The 16,196-nt window shown below is 49.5% G+C and overlaps 1 protein-coding gene across 1 annotated transcript in view; it reads right to left on the bottom strand.

The window, feature by feature from the left end:
• Positions 1–1,315, bottom strand: part of LOC130514076 (inactive dipeptidyl peptidase 10-like) — an 89,247-nt gene extending 87,932 nt beyond the window's left edge. Inside the window, exon 1 of the mRNA XM_057013468.1 lies at positions 1,017–1,315. Within this exon, the coding sequence (XP_056869448.1) occupies positions 1,017–1,076 (60 nt within the window). The 5' untranslated portion in view covers positions 1,077–1,315. The remainder of the gene's footprint in view (positions 1–1,016) is intronic.
• Between the last annotated feature and the right edge of the window lie 14,881 nt (positions 1,316–16,196).

Here is a 16,196-nt window from a genome sequence, read left to right as displayed (position 1 = left end):
TCGAGGCTGAATCGAATTACTGGTTCCTTTCTTGGATGTTACTTTTTGTGTTTTCATGCAGTGATTTTTGCTGACAGATAAAGATGTGCGTTTATCTCTGCGGTCAGAAATCACGGAGGACCCGCATGGAGAGATGGCGCACCCGGCTCCATCTTCTAAACGATGCGCAAAAGTAGCAAACTAACACACACACACTAATCCCACAGGTAGTTAATCCAGACTGAACTCCATTAATTCTTAAAATTCATCTTTATATTCCTAAAACTGCAGCTTTCGTGATGGAGGGAGGATCGATGCAATTGCGCCCCGAGCTCCGTTTCTCTGGTGGGACTTCGGGGGTGAAAAGTGATGCAGAACCAGCGGCAAAATCGATACAGACGTGGAGTCTCACACGCACGCACATACACACACACGCAAACGCACGGGCGAGCCCGCACTCACACACTGCAGAGAGGAGAAAAAACGCCTTCTTCAGCTCAGGTTTGTGCACCTTGTGAAGGCAATGCGGATGAGACAATTGTCCATCAGACCTCAACGTCACGTCTCTTCACGTCTTTTCATCACTTCTTGCAGCCACTTTATTAAGCACAACTCAAAAAGCACCGGCGCGAGGGGCGAGTCCCTCAACCCCACCGTGCCCGGCAAACTTGAGCAACTAATGCGCCATCAAATGGTCCAGATGACACCTTTCAAGAACATTTCACACGCGGGAAAGGGAAACAGAAGACGACGTGATCTGAATGAAATGAGCTCACTGCGCCAGCGTGATGCTCCTCACCCAACACTCCCGGCGTGAAGGATCGGAGCTCCCTGCGCAAACGTGGCCAGTGAAGCCGGGCTACACACAAACGAGCCCACACTGGAGCTTCAGCGCCCGGTGAGGGACGCTTCGGCTCCGGCGCGCTGCGCGTCAATGCGCATTCCAAAACCCTGCACCCAAGTTCCCAACTGATGCAGAGTTGCCACCAACAGCAGAAGTTGATGAGCGCGCAGCACAAAGGTTGAGGGAGCCTTACCTTGATGGTCTTGGTGGACTGGCATTTCACCTGATGCGACACGGTGGCCGTTTGATTCATGACGGGACGCCAGGAGTCCACCTACCCACGGAGACGCGAACAGCCTTTCCACCCTTGCTCTGCAGCCTGCTGGCGGACGTGGAGTCTTTGTTTGATGTGCGGCTCGAAGCGCGCAACCGCATCTGACAGCTGTTCTGTACAGTATGTGGCTGGCACCGTGCGCGGTAGGCGTGTGCACGGAGGGCGAGTGATGAGTGATCAGGGGCGGCCGCAGGAATTCCGGACTCCACCGGGGGGACGGAGACAGACGGCGTCGGTGTCTAAGCCAATACACGGGGAAGCAGATCCTACACGGACGCGCACGCACGCTCACGGTATCAAAGTATTTCAGTCACACACAAAATTGATCTTTTTTTTTTATCCCATACGTGCTCACACCTGAATAAATGACGTAGTTTCTGCTTTCTAATGAAAATTATTCAACATATGAATGAAAGTGCAGCTGGGAAAATGGTGGCGTGACGGAATATTTTCTGTTGCCAGGACGGAGCAAAAGGTCTCCCTCATCTGAAGTCACCAGCTTTAAAAGTTCCCCACATTTTTCCAAAAAGACTAAACTAAAGACGTTACATCGCACCTGGTGCGTTGAGGCTCCTTCGGCCTGTTGAGGCGTTTCCAAAGCTGAAAACAGTGTCGTGCACATAACCGTGCACGGAGAAAAGCATTGGTCACCATGGTTACACATCAAGACTGCACATATGAGGCGGTAGCAACTCTGACTGTTTACATACTACATATTCTATAGGCTAGTAAGCTAGTAGGCTACGATGTTTATGCCCTCTTTTGTCACTGGCTGGAAAACAACAATTACCCTGATTTCTTTAGGGACTGATGCAGATTAGCAGCACTTTTACACTCTTACACGCATCCATACATTTATTACACAAGTGAACTCCAGCCATGAACATGTCAGGGTTTGGATCTTAGCTGGTTGGTTGGATGTGCGGCTGTGGAGGCTGGCCAGTTCGACATCAAAGCAGAAACCCTTTTATGCTTTCATCTGTAACCTTTGACCTACTGTAATCATTCCTCTTCACTCTCATTCTCCTCCTCTCCAGTTTGACAGAATCAACCAAGCGGTCATCAAAATAAAGATCCAGAAATAATCCTTTGTGATTGTCAGCGAACAGAGATGGATTATCCCCAGATATCAAGCTGCTCTGCTGTGAATCTCAGTGGGAATTTGCTCCTAATTTGATTGTTTTCCCTGTGACAGCAGGTCGCTGCAGACTCACATACGTGAACCCGCAGCCAGGCAGCATCCACAAAGACTCACGAGCCTCCAATGAAACCCAGAAAGTTCAATGCATGCCTGAAAATTGACAGTAATTGCAAGCTTTGGGTTTATTTTTAGTCCTCCATGTAATTCATCTTCCCACATATCTTTGCGTCGTGTTGGCAGGAAATGGGAACAAATGGATATTATCCTGACAATACGCTGATACTTAATTCCAGTTACTGGCAAATTGTACCCAACGTGACAAAGAAGGCTGTCACACGGAGCGAGTGATGCCTTCATTTTTGGGCGGATGTGCCTGGCTGATTCCTGCATCAATAATGCAAATCCACCCGTCTGTTTGGGTTTGGGCTCTATGACACTTCTGTCGCTACCTCTGCTAAAATCCTGGCAAAAAATGGAAAACTGGAGATGTTTCCATCCCTTTATCATCAATTCTGAAGTGATCCAGAACTCCAGAGTTCAGCAACAAGATGAACAACGTCACCGGTGTTAAACGAGAGGAAAAAATGGTGTCCTGATCCTGTCTTCAGCCATTAGAGCTCAGCTAGAGGACCGTGTAGCCCGATAGGTATCCAAGCAATTCCTGCAGACCTAATTCACTATTCCTAACAGTCAGAGCATCAATAATGGAACTGAACATTGAAAAATACCCTAATCATGGACAGCGCGGCACACGGGACACCGTCTTATTACACTGCCGAGGGAAACTCTCCGTTACAGGCGAAAGGCACTGATATGATTCCACAGGCTGAGGGGAAATATGTTTCCTTCTGACACCCTGAGTAAATGTGTCTGCAGTGGCCTTCGCAAGCTGATAAATTACACTCACTCAGCCCCCCGCTGTCGCCGCCTCTCCGCTTCACTCCCATCCTTTGTTTTATTCTCGCTGCCATTTCTGCTTTTCTTCTTCTTCTGGTCATTTTTGGCTTCCGTTGGACACGTCACTGTATTAAAGGAGAGAATTTTAATTAATTTTCATTAATTTCATTTGTGGAGAGGAGAGGAGAGGAGAGGAGAGGAGAGGAGAGGAGAGGAGAGGAGATGACCGAGGAAAGGAGGAAAGGAAAGGAAAGGAAAGGAGAGGAGAGGAGAGGAGAGGAGGGGAGGGGGAAAGACCGAGAGGAGAGGAGAGGAGAGGAGGAGGAAGAGGAGAGGAAAGGACGGAGGAAAGGAAGGAAAGGAAAGGAAGGAGAGGAGAGGAGGAGAGGAGAGGAGAGGAGAGGAGAGGAGAGGAGAGGAGGAGGAGAGGAGAGGAGGGGAGGGGAGGAGAGGAGAGAGGGAGAGGAGAGGAGAGGAGAGGAGAGGAGGGAGAGGACAGTAGGAAGGAAGGAAAGGAAAGGAAAGGAAAGAAAGGAAAGGAGAGGAGAGGAGAGGAAAGGAAAGGAGGAGAGGAGAGGAGAGGAGAGGAAGAGGAGGAAAGGAGAGGAGAGGAGGGGGAGAGGAGAGAAGAGAAGAGGAGGAGAGGAGGAGAGGAGAGGAGAGGAGAGGAGAGGAGAGGAGGGAGAGGAGAGGAGGAAAGGAAAGGAGAGGAGGGGGAGAGGAGAGGAGAGGAGGGATGAGGAGGAAAGGAGAGGAGAGAAGGGGAGGAGAGGAGAGGAGAGGAGAGGAGAGGAGAGAGAGGAGGGGGAGGAGAGGAGAGGAGAGGAGGAAAGGAGAGGAGAGGGGAGAAGGGAGGGGAGGAGAGGAGAGGAGAGGGAGGAGGGGAGAGCTCATTAGGAGGTATTGTACACCAGGATTGAACAAAAGATGCTGATATGTCATCCAACCACTTGTGACATTAAAATCAGCCAGTTTGCTATCAGCAAATGATGGATATTCAGTAAATGAATTAATATTCTCTAAATGGAGATCTACGTTATTTTCCGCATGAGTCTTCTCGGGTTGTTGCTGATCCATTTTTTTTCTGCTCCCAATCAGATATGATTGTAAATCAAAGCGACCTTGACAATATCCGATCTGGGAGCGCTTGCCTAAAGCAGACACTAAAGTTATTAAGAAAAGATTATTTTTCACATTTAGAATAATAATTCTAGACCCATTTACAGCCTACGTCATCAAGAAGCTACAAGGCAAAGGAAGTACCGTAACGCCACAAGGCTAACGCTAAACAACACCGCAGGCACCATCGTCTGAGCCGGCGGCCATTTGTGAAGGTGCGTTTTTAAAGTAAGCTCTGCGATCCTCCTACGAGCCTCCGCTAGGTGCCACTGTCTTTGTTCAGTGTCATGTTTCCTCCTAAACTGATCCGATTTTATTGGAATCAGGGCCCGATCGGACGACGCGTCTTCAGCGTTCATTACACAACGTGCGCCAGTAGGTGGCAGTAATTTTCCATTCACCACAACAGCTACAAAAAAAGTGAAGAATTTCTGTCAAAGGTAAAGAGAGCAACATTTAACAGCTGCAAATAGTAAATTATGTATAAATTATGTTTATTTTGCTACTAATTCATATTCCAGCCATATTCCACCAAATTAATTAAAAGCGCCTTCTTGTTAATCTGCTTATGCTAATGACGACACAGCTGCAACAACACCTCCTGTGTAATGTTTCCAAATGAACAATAGCCTAAAGCTACCTTAAAGCTAAGCAGCTCCTCCTCAGATGATACAGTTAAAGCTCCTGATGTTGACGCATCGGTGGAGGGAAGCTCATGTCGGAGCCTTCGTGGGGTCCAACAGACATTTGGCCGACTGAAGGAGTCCTGAACTACCGACAGTTTAAAGGACGCTGGAAAAATGAAATGTGGGACCTGTGCTGAGCACCACTCTGTTGCACTCCGGTTACCTTTAGCATCCCAGGTGACTCGGTTGCCAGTTCAACGCCCAGCGTGGCAGCGGTTCCAAGTGTCATTAATCTGAAACTCTGGTTGAGGTCAGCTGAATAAAATCAGCTGGAAGCTGAGACGGGTGTGACTGTCCCGGCTCGTGCCTGTTCCACCTCTGCGGTAATTACTTCCTGCGTGTGAACAAGTGGTGGCGGACAGATTAATGGCGGCGCCGGTTCAGCCTGGACACGTGAGCGCGGCTCCCCGTGAGCGGGCGTGTGCGCTGCCACTGAATCAGCAGCTTCAGGCTCACTTTAGCGTAGCGCCTGAATGTGCGATGAGAGTGAATGTGTGTGAATGTGTGTGCGCGTTGTGCTTCCTGTGTGGCTCAAAAAGGATCAGGCAGCTTCATCCTCAGAGCTCACATCCTGAAAACCTCCTCTTTTACGTTCCCGTTTCCTCTTTTATTCAGAGGAGAAAGAACATGTTGCACTAAGTGGAGCCTCTTTACTGTCGGCGTGCGAGTTAAATGACGTCCAGTTTGACTTAAAGCAGCACCTCTCCTGGTCGGTTCCATTCTGAGTACATTAGAGCTTAAAAATGCTCGAGTCGGAAGCACGAAATTTAGTCGCTTAATATGTTTTTTCCTCCCTTCTCACAATGCTCGACTTTAAAAATGGACGAAAACATTTTTCTCCGCTGTGGAGGGTCGACGAGCGCGCATTAGACATCCGGCTTGAGTTAAATTACAGTATTCAGACACTCTTGTCACTCTTGGGGAAGTAATCTTCCCCGATGACAGCAGGCAAAGTGCTACAGGTGACGCGCATGGCTGCACTTGCATGAGCCTCGTGAGAAAGGGGCTTTGAAAGGCCTCCAGGTTGGCTCCATCACCATTGTGAGCCTGATGCTCGATGCACAGCCGCGCTGGATGGAGATAAAAGATCATTCCCATCCGCAGGCTAAACTGGGTTCAAGCAGCTAATTGAATGGTTTGCTGGATCATCTTTACACTGTGTCACTGAAGCTCCTCCTCAAACATCCATAAGACCCACAAGAGCTCCAGGAGATGGAGGCAGCTTCTATACAGGCTTGTCCTTCACATATCTGAAGCTCCTGTTCCAGGTTTGCATTAACAGCACTGAGCCCAAAGAGCTCCTCACTAATGTAAGGCTCTTCCAAGCACAGAGATGGTCAATTCCGTTGGGAATTGCTATTTATTAGAGCGCTCCCACTGTTGGACGGATGGTGGTGGATGCATTAGCCGGCATCTGAGATGTACCGAGGCTACAACAAAGTGTCCTCGTAGCTGCAGGAAATAAAAGACAGCGTAAGAACACAGACCAAAAAAAACAGCTTCTGCTTTGTGTGGCTGTTTCTGAACACCAGGGAGGGTCATCAACACAATTAATCATTAGCTTTGATGGGAAATTGGACATTTACAAAATCAAATAAGCCCAGAGGATTCAATTGAACAGGGTAATTGTCTTTTAGAGGAATGAATTAACAGCAGGTTTATTGGAGGCTGGATCAGACGGCGAGGGGGTGCGGGGGATTTGCTTCGCTTCGGTAAAACGACAGCAGTTATGAGGCCTCGGAGAACCCGGCTTTGAAGCTGCACTCTCGCTGGGACTAAACCAATTCTGCTAAAATCACTTTGAAGAGGAAATAGCCTCCTCGTCTCACAAAGTCCATCACAGCTCAGCGGGACACAAAGACTCATTCCTGTTTATTCTTTGTTCCCAAAGCAAAAGCCGGCAATTTGCATTTTTTAAGCGAGCTATACCGCGACTGGCGAGCACGTCCTGCTTTTGTGCTTGCGGAGAACAACAAAGCCTTTTATCCGACATCACAAACTGATTCCAGTCATTAATGCGGGATACTTCCCAAACACATCAGGACTGCGCTTTTCCCGTGCGCACAAGTCATTTCCCTCAGCCTCGGTGACCTTTTCTTCTCCGTTTTGCACGGCGCCGGATGGAGGCGGCCGCCCGCGTCTTCATTTCACGGGTCATCCTTTCGGGGATTTACCGACCTTGCTCGTGCAATGGACTCCAAATGACATTTTAAGCCTTCTCATCTTCCCACCTCCACCGTCCAGTCGCCTGCATGAAATGCATCATGGGAAACCGGATGAAGCGTCCACATTTCCATCACCACAGGCAGGATTGAGGTAAATACCCGACGTGTCCCAGCAAACACGCGTCCAGAAGAGGCATCGGCGGCGGCTGTTTGGGCCGGGATTAACGGCGTTGGAGCTTCTTAGGCTCCGATTGTGCAACGCCGCCACAGACAGGGTCGTCCCCGTCGTTCAGATGCCCTCAAAGACGGGTCAGGCTGTCTAATGACGGCAGGTGGTTCTCCAGCAGCAGCAGCAGAGCGCCGTTACACCGTCTCAGCGTTTTCATTGTGCTGACCACGTCGAACCAAATTACTCATCATGCAGACGATTAGATCAGCTTAGAGGAGCTCAAACGGCAGCAGATCAAATCTGCGCTGGCAACCACCAACTCCGGGATTAGGAGGAGAACTTCCCGCGTCGGGCACCACCGACACGCTCGTTTCAGCACGTGGTCCAGCCAAGACCAGCTCACCAGGTGGGTTCTGGACCTGTCCCGGCAGACACGGCCTCCTCCAGACTGGCTTTACATTCACTGGAGGCTGGACTCATTTTCCAATGAATCTGATGCGGATTCTTTTATTTTCATTTGTCTTGGGTCCGTTCCTGCTCGGGCCTCTGAATTTATGAATTAATCAGAGTTATGTGAGAGTTTAAGTTCCAGCAATAGGTTTCAAACGACAAGATTAATGGGACCCCTGCGTTGAAGTGAATTACTATCATCCTGCTTTATTACCCTCATTCCTCATATCTGATGGCTCCCTTTAAAAAAGGTGACAACTCCTTTGCAATAAAATGACATATGTACCTGGGAAACCCGTCCGTCTCCCGTGACGATCGCGCCTCAACGGAACACAGCCCCGTCGTTAGGAATGTTTCTCCCAGTTTGGTTCGGACGGACCATTTCCTTCAAATTTGAGGCTTTTAACTGGAAAACGTCCTCGCCTGAAGGAGGTTTCGTGACAACTTTAGATCATTCCGGAACGCGGATCGAGCGGAGCGCTGCCCCCTCTTCAGAGCTCTGGAGGGACGTCATTCAGCCAGGTCCCGACTGGGACGTCCCCGCTACCGTCCCCGCTGCTGCTGTCGCTGGCCGAGGTGAAATGCATTGTGGGATGCAGTGCCATGATTGGACCATTCCGTCCATCAGACATCACAGAAATGTTCTTTTACAGGAATGAGCAGCTTTCAGATGTGGAAATGATGGATCTGAAAACCCACCTGGGCATAAAAGAGCGAGACGAGCGGACCGAGGACGCGTCCGCACGCCTTCGGAGCTCTCGGTGCTTCAAGGGCGCCCACGCATCTGCGCGGCGCTTCAGTATTGTGGGGTTTTGTTTTTTCCTGCAACGTTTACTTGCAACAATTTGCCAGAAAAATCGTTGGAAAAACAGCCGGAGAAATTGCTCCAAATTGCCATTTTTAGGAATACAATTTTTTTAAGAAAGGTCACGATCTCTCCGCGGGCGGGTGGCGTTCCAACCATGGGCGACGCAGCCTCAGCGATCGTGTGCAACGTCACCTCGTTGGGCTCTTCGGGGCTTTAACTGATCTCCTGTCCGACCCTGATCCCGATTCCGGCTCCATCCGCCACCATCACAATACAACCACTCTTATTTTCACAAGGTTTCCTCAACAGGCAGGTTCTGAAGAAGGAAACGTGGCGGCTCTGAAGTGCAGCTCGTGCAGCTGCGCTCCGCCGCCGCTGCTCCGCGCTGCTAATTACAATCACACCCTGCAACACTGTCATTTGGCAGGGCCATAATTTGCTGCGGATTTCTGCCGGCAGCAGTGCACTTACTTACTCAAAAAGAAGGTATTTGCTCTTGAAGATGGAATCGGTGCAACTCCGGGCCCACGAGTGCGACGGGAGAGAGCAGCAATCAGGTTCGGCAATTAGACCAAGAGCCAAAAGGATTCTCCTGACAGCAGAGCAATCAAGGAAGCACCATTATGCACAATTAGGATGAAAAGATACGCAACAACAATCAAAAACAGAGAAATTATTTGCAGCTTCTGTGTGCAGACACATCCACTTTAATGATTAAGTGGATGCTTGTTTTACCTCACAAAGAATATTCTAAACTATAACTGCTGCTCTGCTGCTGTTTTGGAAACTAGCATCAGGAGTTGGAGGTAAACCGTCATCGCTCAGATTAGGCTAATCTTTACCATCCTCATGAAAGGTATTTAATAATTCAGCGCCTCGATGCCCCCGGGGGGGTGGAAATCGAGTTTAAAGCATCCCTTCATCAAAAATGCAAAACTTTTTGAAGCTCTCTCATCGACAGTGTTTAATCTCTTAGAGAGAATCTGTCAGAACCTCAGAGGCCACCAACCCAACGATCCAGACAATATCCCGGCGCTCCGATGTGCTGCGGTCCAAAAAACGCCGTTATGTGGGCAAGCGTGAATATCAGTGACTCCGGGGAGCCGTGCCCCGAGTCAGAGTTCAGCGCTGGATGGTAATTACACTCCAGAGCAGTAATAGAGGATTCTCCTCACGTAGGATCAGAGGCCACAGCTGCTTCATCACTGCTCCACATCTACAGTCCCATTTACACTTTTACAGTTATTAGAGGATCAGTTCATCAGCCTTTACTCTGAAATGGGCGTCCTAGACAGCAGCTCTTAGCGTCATGCTAATAACGGCTTCCCAGCTGTCGTGTCTAACGTCACAGACGCCCTGAAGAGAAAAGCAGATTTTCCCTCCGTCATCACCAACCGTCCCGAACATCTGGAACAGCAGCATAAACATGAGAGCGGCTCCACAACGACGCCCTCGAGGAGGTCTGGAAGGACCTCCGCTAACATGAAGAGGGTTCGGGACGTGGCGCCCTGCGAACGTCCCTCGGGGAGGCGGGGAGGAACCTTGGTGGTTGAAAATCGTCATCGTGAAATAAGAAAACAGAGAAATTGATTTTTAAAAAAAGAGTCAACAGACACCAAAGCTGACGTTCAAAGAAAGGATGGAAAATGGAACGGATGTAATCTCCGCCAGGCCCGAGTTGAAGGAAGAGATTGTTTTTGTAGCCGGAGGTTTCTGGAAGCTGGAAGATTAGATTGCCCCCCCCCCAAACATTAGTTCTACAATTTGCTCGACCAAAATCTGACTTTCAGCAGGCGCGAGGCTGCTTTTCTCCAGAGACTGAACGTTCCTGCAGGTTCCTCCCAGGTGGGATCGATGGATCATGAAGGATCATTAAACCAGCGATGGAACGGGGTGATGGGGGGTGGGGGTGATCGGCAGGTGTTTCATCTTAGCATCTTAACATGGAAGCGACATGTGTCTTGCCTCTGGCGAGTCATGTGACACGTGTGTGTGTGCGCGTGTGTGTGTGTGTGTAGCCCCCTCCCACCCCCAGAAGTAGAAACAGCTTCTAATCGCCTCAGAATGAAAGATGAGCCGATCTCCTCCTCATCTAATTAGCAGACGTCCCCTCTGTGGGCAACTTTATTGCCTTGTGCCATCAACAGCACACTCAGGGTAACAGAGCCACTTCAGATGAGGTTTACGCCAGTAATTCTCGCCGCCGTTCGGAGCACTTTGTGTTCCTCTAACGTGAAGAACAAGCTCGGAGGAGCGGACGCGGAGCCGAGACGTCGCACGTGGGCGGACGCACATGTTGGTCGGAGACAAGGGTGTGATTTACAGTTGAGAAAATAGTTTCCTCGTGGGCGGAAGGATGTTGCCGTCGCTCGGCGTCCGCTCGCGATTTGTGGTGCCTTCAAATGCAAATTGTTGGCGTGGAATCTTTCTACAAGGCGACTCACTTGTGGCGCTACTTCCCGTCAGGTCTTCGCAGACCTGGCCGGAGGTCAGGGGGCGTTACCCCCCCCCCGAGCCGCCTGCCATCTTTTCAGATGCATACGGCTGCATTATTAATGGGGGCAGCGGAGCGCCGAGGGACGCTCCAGCAGGGATTAAACGTGTCTGCACGCCATGACGGGGGCGTTCAGGAGGTGGCCGAGAGCTTCAGATCCTCCGTTGATTTGGTTTATTCCAGTCACATCCGCCCCAGAATTGGAACTCTGAGATTTTTAAGATTCTGTTCACTCTTCTTATTTAAAATATGGATCAGACAGAATTCCTCCTGAAACCCCGTGAAAGTGCCGTCAGCCGTCATCACGGCTGTTTAGCTGCTGGCTGCAGAGGCCTCGATGTTGGCGAGTTCACCCCCGGTCCTGGTGAAGCACACGATGATCCCGGCGCGTCCTCCACAACCACCAAATCTATTATGCATTAATGATGCATCAATGATTCAGAAGGAATTAATAAATCATTATTTAACCATTAATGGAGGGACAGACGTCACGTTTTTTTTTTTTATTCCTCGTGTACAAACACAAATTCAAAAAACACGGGCGTCACTTTTGAAAGAGTCAATAAGGATGTTCAACTTTCCGGTGGGAATAAACATTTTGGAGCGTTGGTTCTCACAAAGAAAGGAGCCCAAATATTCCATCCAGAACCTCCCTGCATTCCTGACACAGGTGGGGGCGGGGCCAACTTAGGTGACGCCGTGCACCTGTGGAGTGAGGCGGCTCGGGTCCTGCTGCTCCCAAACATCTCCCATCATTTATTTAAGAGCAAGCGGTGGCGAGCGGTGGCGAGCGGCGGCTGAAGCGGCGCCGCTCTCCCTCTCTGATAAATGGCGCTCGTCCAGCACTCCATCACACAACAGGTGAGCTCCCGCTATCGCACATCCCTGACTAACGTTCCACGGGAGACCCCTGAGCGGGAGCCATTCATCTCCGCCGTCCCTGCAGTGTTCTGCTCCCACCTCTGCATATTTCTGTCGCGTCGCCGTGGCGACGGCCCGTTGACACGTTGCTGCAACCTTCTGCGTTTAGTGTAAACTCCGGAGCAAAAGGGCCCAGAGGTTCCCGGTCGTGCTGCTTCTCCGGGATTCACGTGGAGAAACACACAGCTCGCATCGGCACGTGGGAGCCATTTTGGTTTTATTTCTCACGTTTTCACGGCGGATGGGTCACATTTGGGCCCAAACGAGCCGTTCCGTGAGCCGCCCGACGTCGGGATGGAGGACCGGAGGAGCTGGAGGACGTCCCTCAGCTGAAGGCCGATGGAGCCTGATCCATCTCTGATCCCTAAAGATCAGAGCAGTGGGCGTTCTCGATGTGAGTTCTACATCCTCCATCGTTAACCATGAAAGGAACATCGCTTCCCTTCCCAATATTACCTGGTTAAATCCTCTTTTATTATTCCCACTCCAACTGAAACGGCTTTGCAGGTTTCAAATGGAAAGAAATAAGAAAACAACACCTGTAATATTAGCTGACAGGTTTCTATACGCTGAGATTATTAAAGTTTTTCATATTGTTTTAGAGCGTTCTTGGGAAATGATGCAAAAGTTTCTGATTTAATGGTTTATTTGGAGGAGATTTTAAATAATCTACCCTGTAAAATCAAATCCAAAATACGTACGGATGCCAGTGATCCGAGTATTATAATATTAGCATGCTAATCACCGCTATGATTTATCTATGCGTAGGATTTTTATGTAAATATTGACCTGGGGGGCGTTTAGCCAGGTCTCACAGGAGTCTGGAAACTTGCTGAAATATGAACTTTAACACTTTGTTGTTTAACATTTGTTCCCTGGCAGCTCCTCCTGTAGGTTCTCCTAAGCTTTTAAAGATGGATTTATGGATTAAATAACTAAATGACTTGTTAACACTTGTTAATGTTCGGCTTCTGTAGGGCAGCACCCTCTTCTCTCCTCGTCTGGTCTTCAGAGTCCTCAGACCCAGTTCCCGACACGCACCGAAGGTCAGCTCCAGCTCCTGTGGCGTCATCCTTGCGTCAGTGGTGTGCACGTAGATGCACGTGCACGTTATTGCCAGAACAGCAGCATTTTCTGCAGATTCCTCTCAGATTTCCCTTCTCGTGAGCTCTTTAAAGAAGCCGAAGGTGCAGACGCATGGGTGCAACTGTGGGAGGACACATGTGGAACACGTGCACGCGTGTGCGTGTGCGTGTGCGGGGGAGGCCGAGGAAGAAAATCCCATTAAAGTGCGGCGAACGTGCGATATGATAAATGATAGTGGCCAATTCTCCCCTTCTGCCCCGAGGCAAACGTTACTGCAGATCAAGTCCAGATACGCTCCTCGTCTGTGGGTGGCATTTTCTCCCTCACACACCCTCGTGTGCTCCTATCTTTGTGGGGACTTTCCTAGCCCGAACCCTCCAGCTGACCCTGACCTCCACCCCGTTTCTAACACACACCCCATGCTTATCTCTCCTCCCCGTACGGAGATGTGGTATTAGGCTGCTGCAGCGCCGCAGGGACCTTGATGTCCCCCCAGGACGACCTTGACCCGGCTGGCGGGCGAACGGGAACGGAGGCACCGATCGGCACCGACCTGGGTCACAACGGATCACATCATGTAGCGACGCTCCAACCTGCAGCAGCTTTTTTTTGGGTCTTCGCCAACGACGTAGCAACAGTTAGCATCGGCGTCCCTCTGGGCTGAATGCTAACACCCCAGATTAATGCACACCTTTGTCTCAAGTTGTGGGGGAATTAAAACGTAACCAAGTCCTAATCTGATTATTTTCCACCTGCAGTCGCAGCTGCTCCATCCAGGACCAGAGCAGCTGCGACCACAAGCAGCCGTCACAGAGACGAAGGAGCTACGAGCAACGGGGGCCGAGGCATCAGGAATCAAGTCTCTCTCATCCAGCTTCAGCATTAACTCTGCATCTCCCTGCCAGCACTTTGTTTTACTCCTGCTGAAATGTGTCCGCATTCCTCCAAGGGTGTTTTAAAAGTTTTCAAATATGCAGTTGGCACCAAATTATGTGACACCGAAAAAGCCCAAAGATTAGCAAAAATCGTTTCCTGTGTTTTTGCATTTTCTAGCTCTTTTCTAGCGTGCATGCTAATGTCAGTGTGTGAGACCAGACTGAATATGTCGGCATTAAAAAACTATATTTGCTGCAAAAATTACAAAGGTGAGAATCAAATAGAATCAAAACACATTAGCGGCGCCTTCGCTGTCAGGCGGAATTTATTAATCAAAACAGAAACTAAAGTTACAAAAAAATGGGCTCAAGTAAATGAATAAGCCTTATTCTGTTAAAAACAGCATTCATAAATGAGAAGGGCATAAGAGTCTAGTCACAATGCTGAGCAGCTCTGGTCAACCTGTTGTGGTTAGCAACGACGGTAACGGTTACCTCGGCAACGTGTCAGATGTCAGACTGGAAAAAACGAGCCGAATTCTCCGAGATGAAAAAGCTGAATCAGATAAAAAGAAAGAGGTTGGCACTGACAGGAAGTGACATTCTGAATAAAGGAATTGGACGTGGCATTTACCAAAGTTTCCAGCAAATGATGATTAATCCCCAATATTCCCACCCTGATGGGCTGAGCGCGTCCGGTTCTGCAGCTGAACGCCATCACGGCCATTCGGCACAAATTAGCCGCTCAGAATTGTGCGGCCTTTTCATCGAAGCGTGAAGAAAAGGGCCAGCGTGTGCTGGAAACGCACAGACTCACTCTCACGGTGAGGCTCAAGTCCTGAAATTGATATTTAATAATCTTGTTTGAACTTTAAAAGAGGTCCTTTAAGTTTTTCTGTTCAATGCAAAATAATAGAAACTGTTACACAGCAAAGCATTTGTCATCATTTGATTTAGCGATTAGTGGCATTATGATAACCCCCAAAGCAATTTTGCCATTCATTTATTAAATTTGGAGCTCAGTCGGTAAAACAGGCGGCTAAATGAGCAGAGGGGGAACATGTGTGAGGTGAGAACATCAGCCAAACGCATCAAACGAGCAGATGTCTGAGCTTCTGCAGGACGTTTAGGGTGCTAATAAAATCCTTATTAAGTCCCCAGATGACAACATGCCCGCGTGATCACTAACGAACGGTCAGGAGCCGCTGCGGTGGTGAAAACGCTAATGCTAACATGTAGCAGTCGCCTCATATTTGTCACATTTCTGCACCAAGTAAAAAAGAAAATGGAAAATTCCAGAATTGAGCTGATTTGTAAAGGGAGGATTAAAAAGGAGGGGGGGGGGGGGCTACAGACAGCAGGTTTATTCGAGGCCGCCTTTATTGCTACAGGATTCATAAATATGCGGCGCTGCAGGTCGTCGTGCATCCAGCATCCAACCGGTGCTGCAGACTCATTTCTCTTGCGTAACACAAGCGCACCAACAGTGATGTATACGTTCCAACATCCATCACTATCATCATTAATGCCCTCTTATGGAGGCCTACATTTAAATTATTAAGCTCCTCTCACATCCACGTCACCAACAGATCGTTTTGCAGATCGCTGCAGCAGAAACCTGAAAATCCCACAATGACTCCGAGCGTGTGTGTGTGTGTGTGTGTGTTCCTCAGGACAGTCCAAAGGTTTCGTCATCACCCCCCAGCACGTGTCAGGAAGAGCAGGCTGAAGCTCCGAGCAGGTGAACCAGCTGCTCCCTCAACAACAGGAAGAGACCGAAGGGTCCAGACGGGCTCGTCAGCATCTTCTGAGCCAACACAAACAAACCAGAAGTTCTTAAAAATGGAGGCTGGGAAACGCTGCGGTACAATTATTCCCAAAGTCTCGACTGTCAGGAACTAAACCTTTTCCTTTCCCTCTTCCATCAGTTCAAATCACGTCTTCTTGTGGGAACTGAGACTACAGAAGGTTCCTCAAGTGGAATTCAGCTTCAACATCCTCTACCGCGAGGCCCTCATGGCGCCGGCACAGATGGGCACCACGGGGGGGGGCTGTTCAAACTCAACAGACCAGGTGTGACATGAAGACTCCTGCCGTCTGCTTTTGGGCTGCAACTCTGATGGAACTTCTCTCCTCTGGTGGGAGCGGCGTGCAGGAGCGGCGTGCAGGAGCGAGTCACAGACGCCGCTTAGCCTGAAAAATTAGTGCCATCAGCGCCTCGGTGTCCCGATTAATGAAAACCTGCAGTGCTGAGGCAGGCGAAGGCTGCTCATTTGTTTGGGTACCCA

This window comes from Takifugu flavidus, chromosome 1 (assembly GCF_003711565.1).
Source record: "Takifugu flavidus isolate HTHZ2018 chromosome 1, ASM371156v2, whole genome shotgun sequence".
NCBI lineage: Eukaryota > Metazoa > Chordata > Actinopteri > Tetraodontiformes > Tetraodontidae > Takifugu > Takifugu flavidus.
This window is presented reverse-complemented; position numbering and strand designations above follow the sequence as displayed.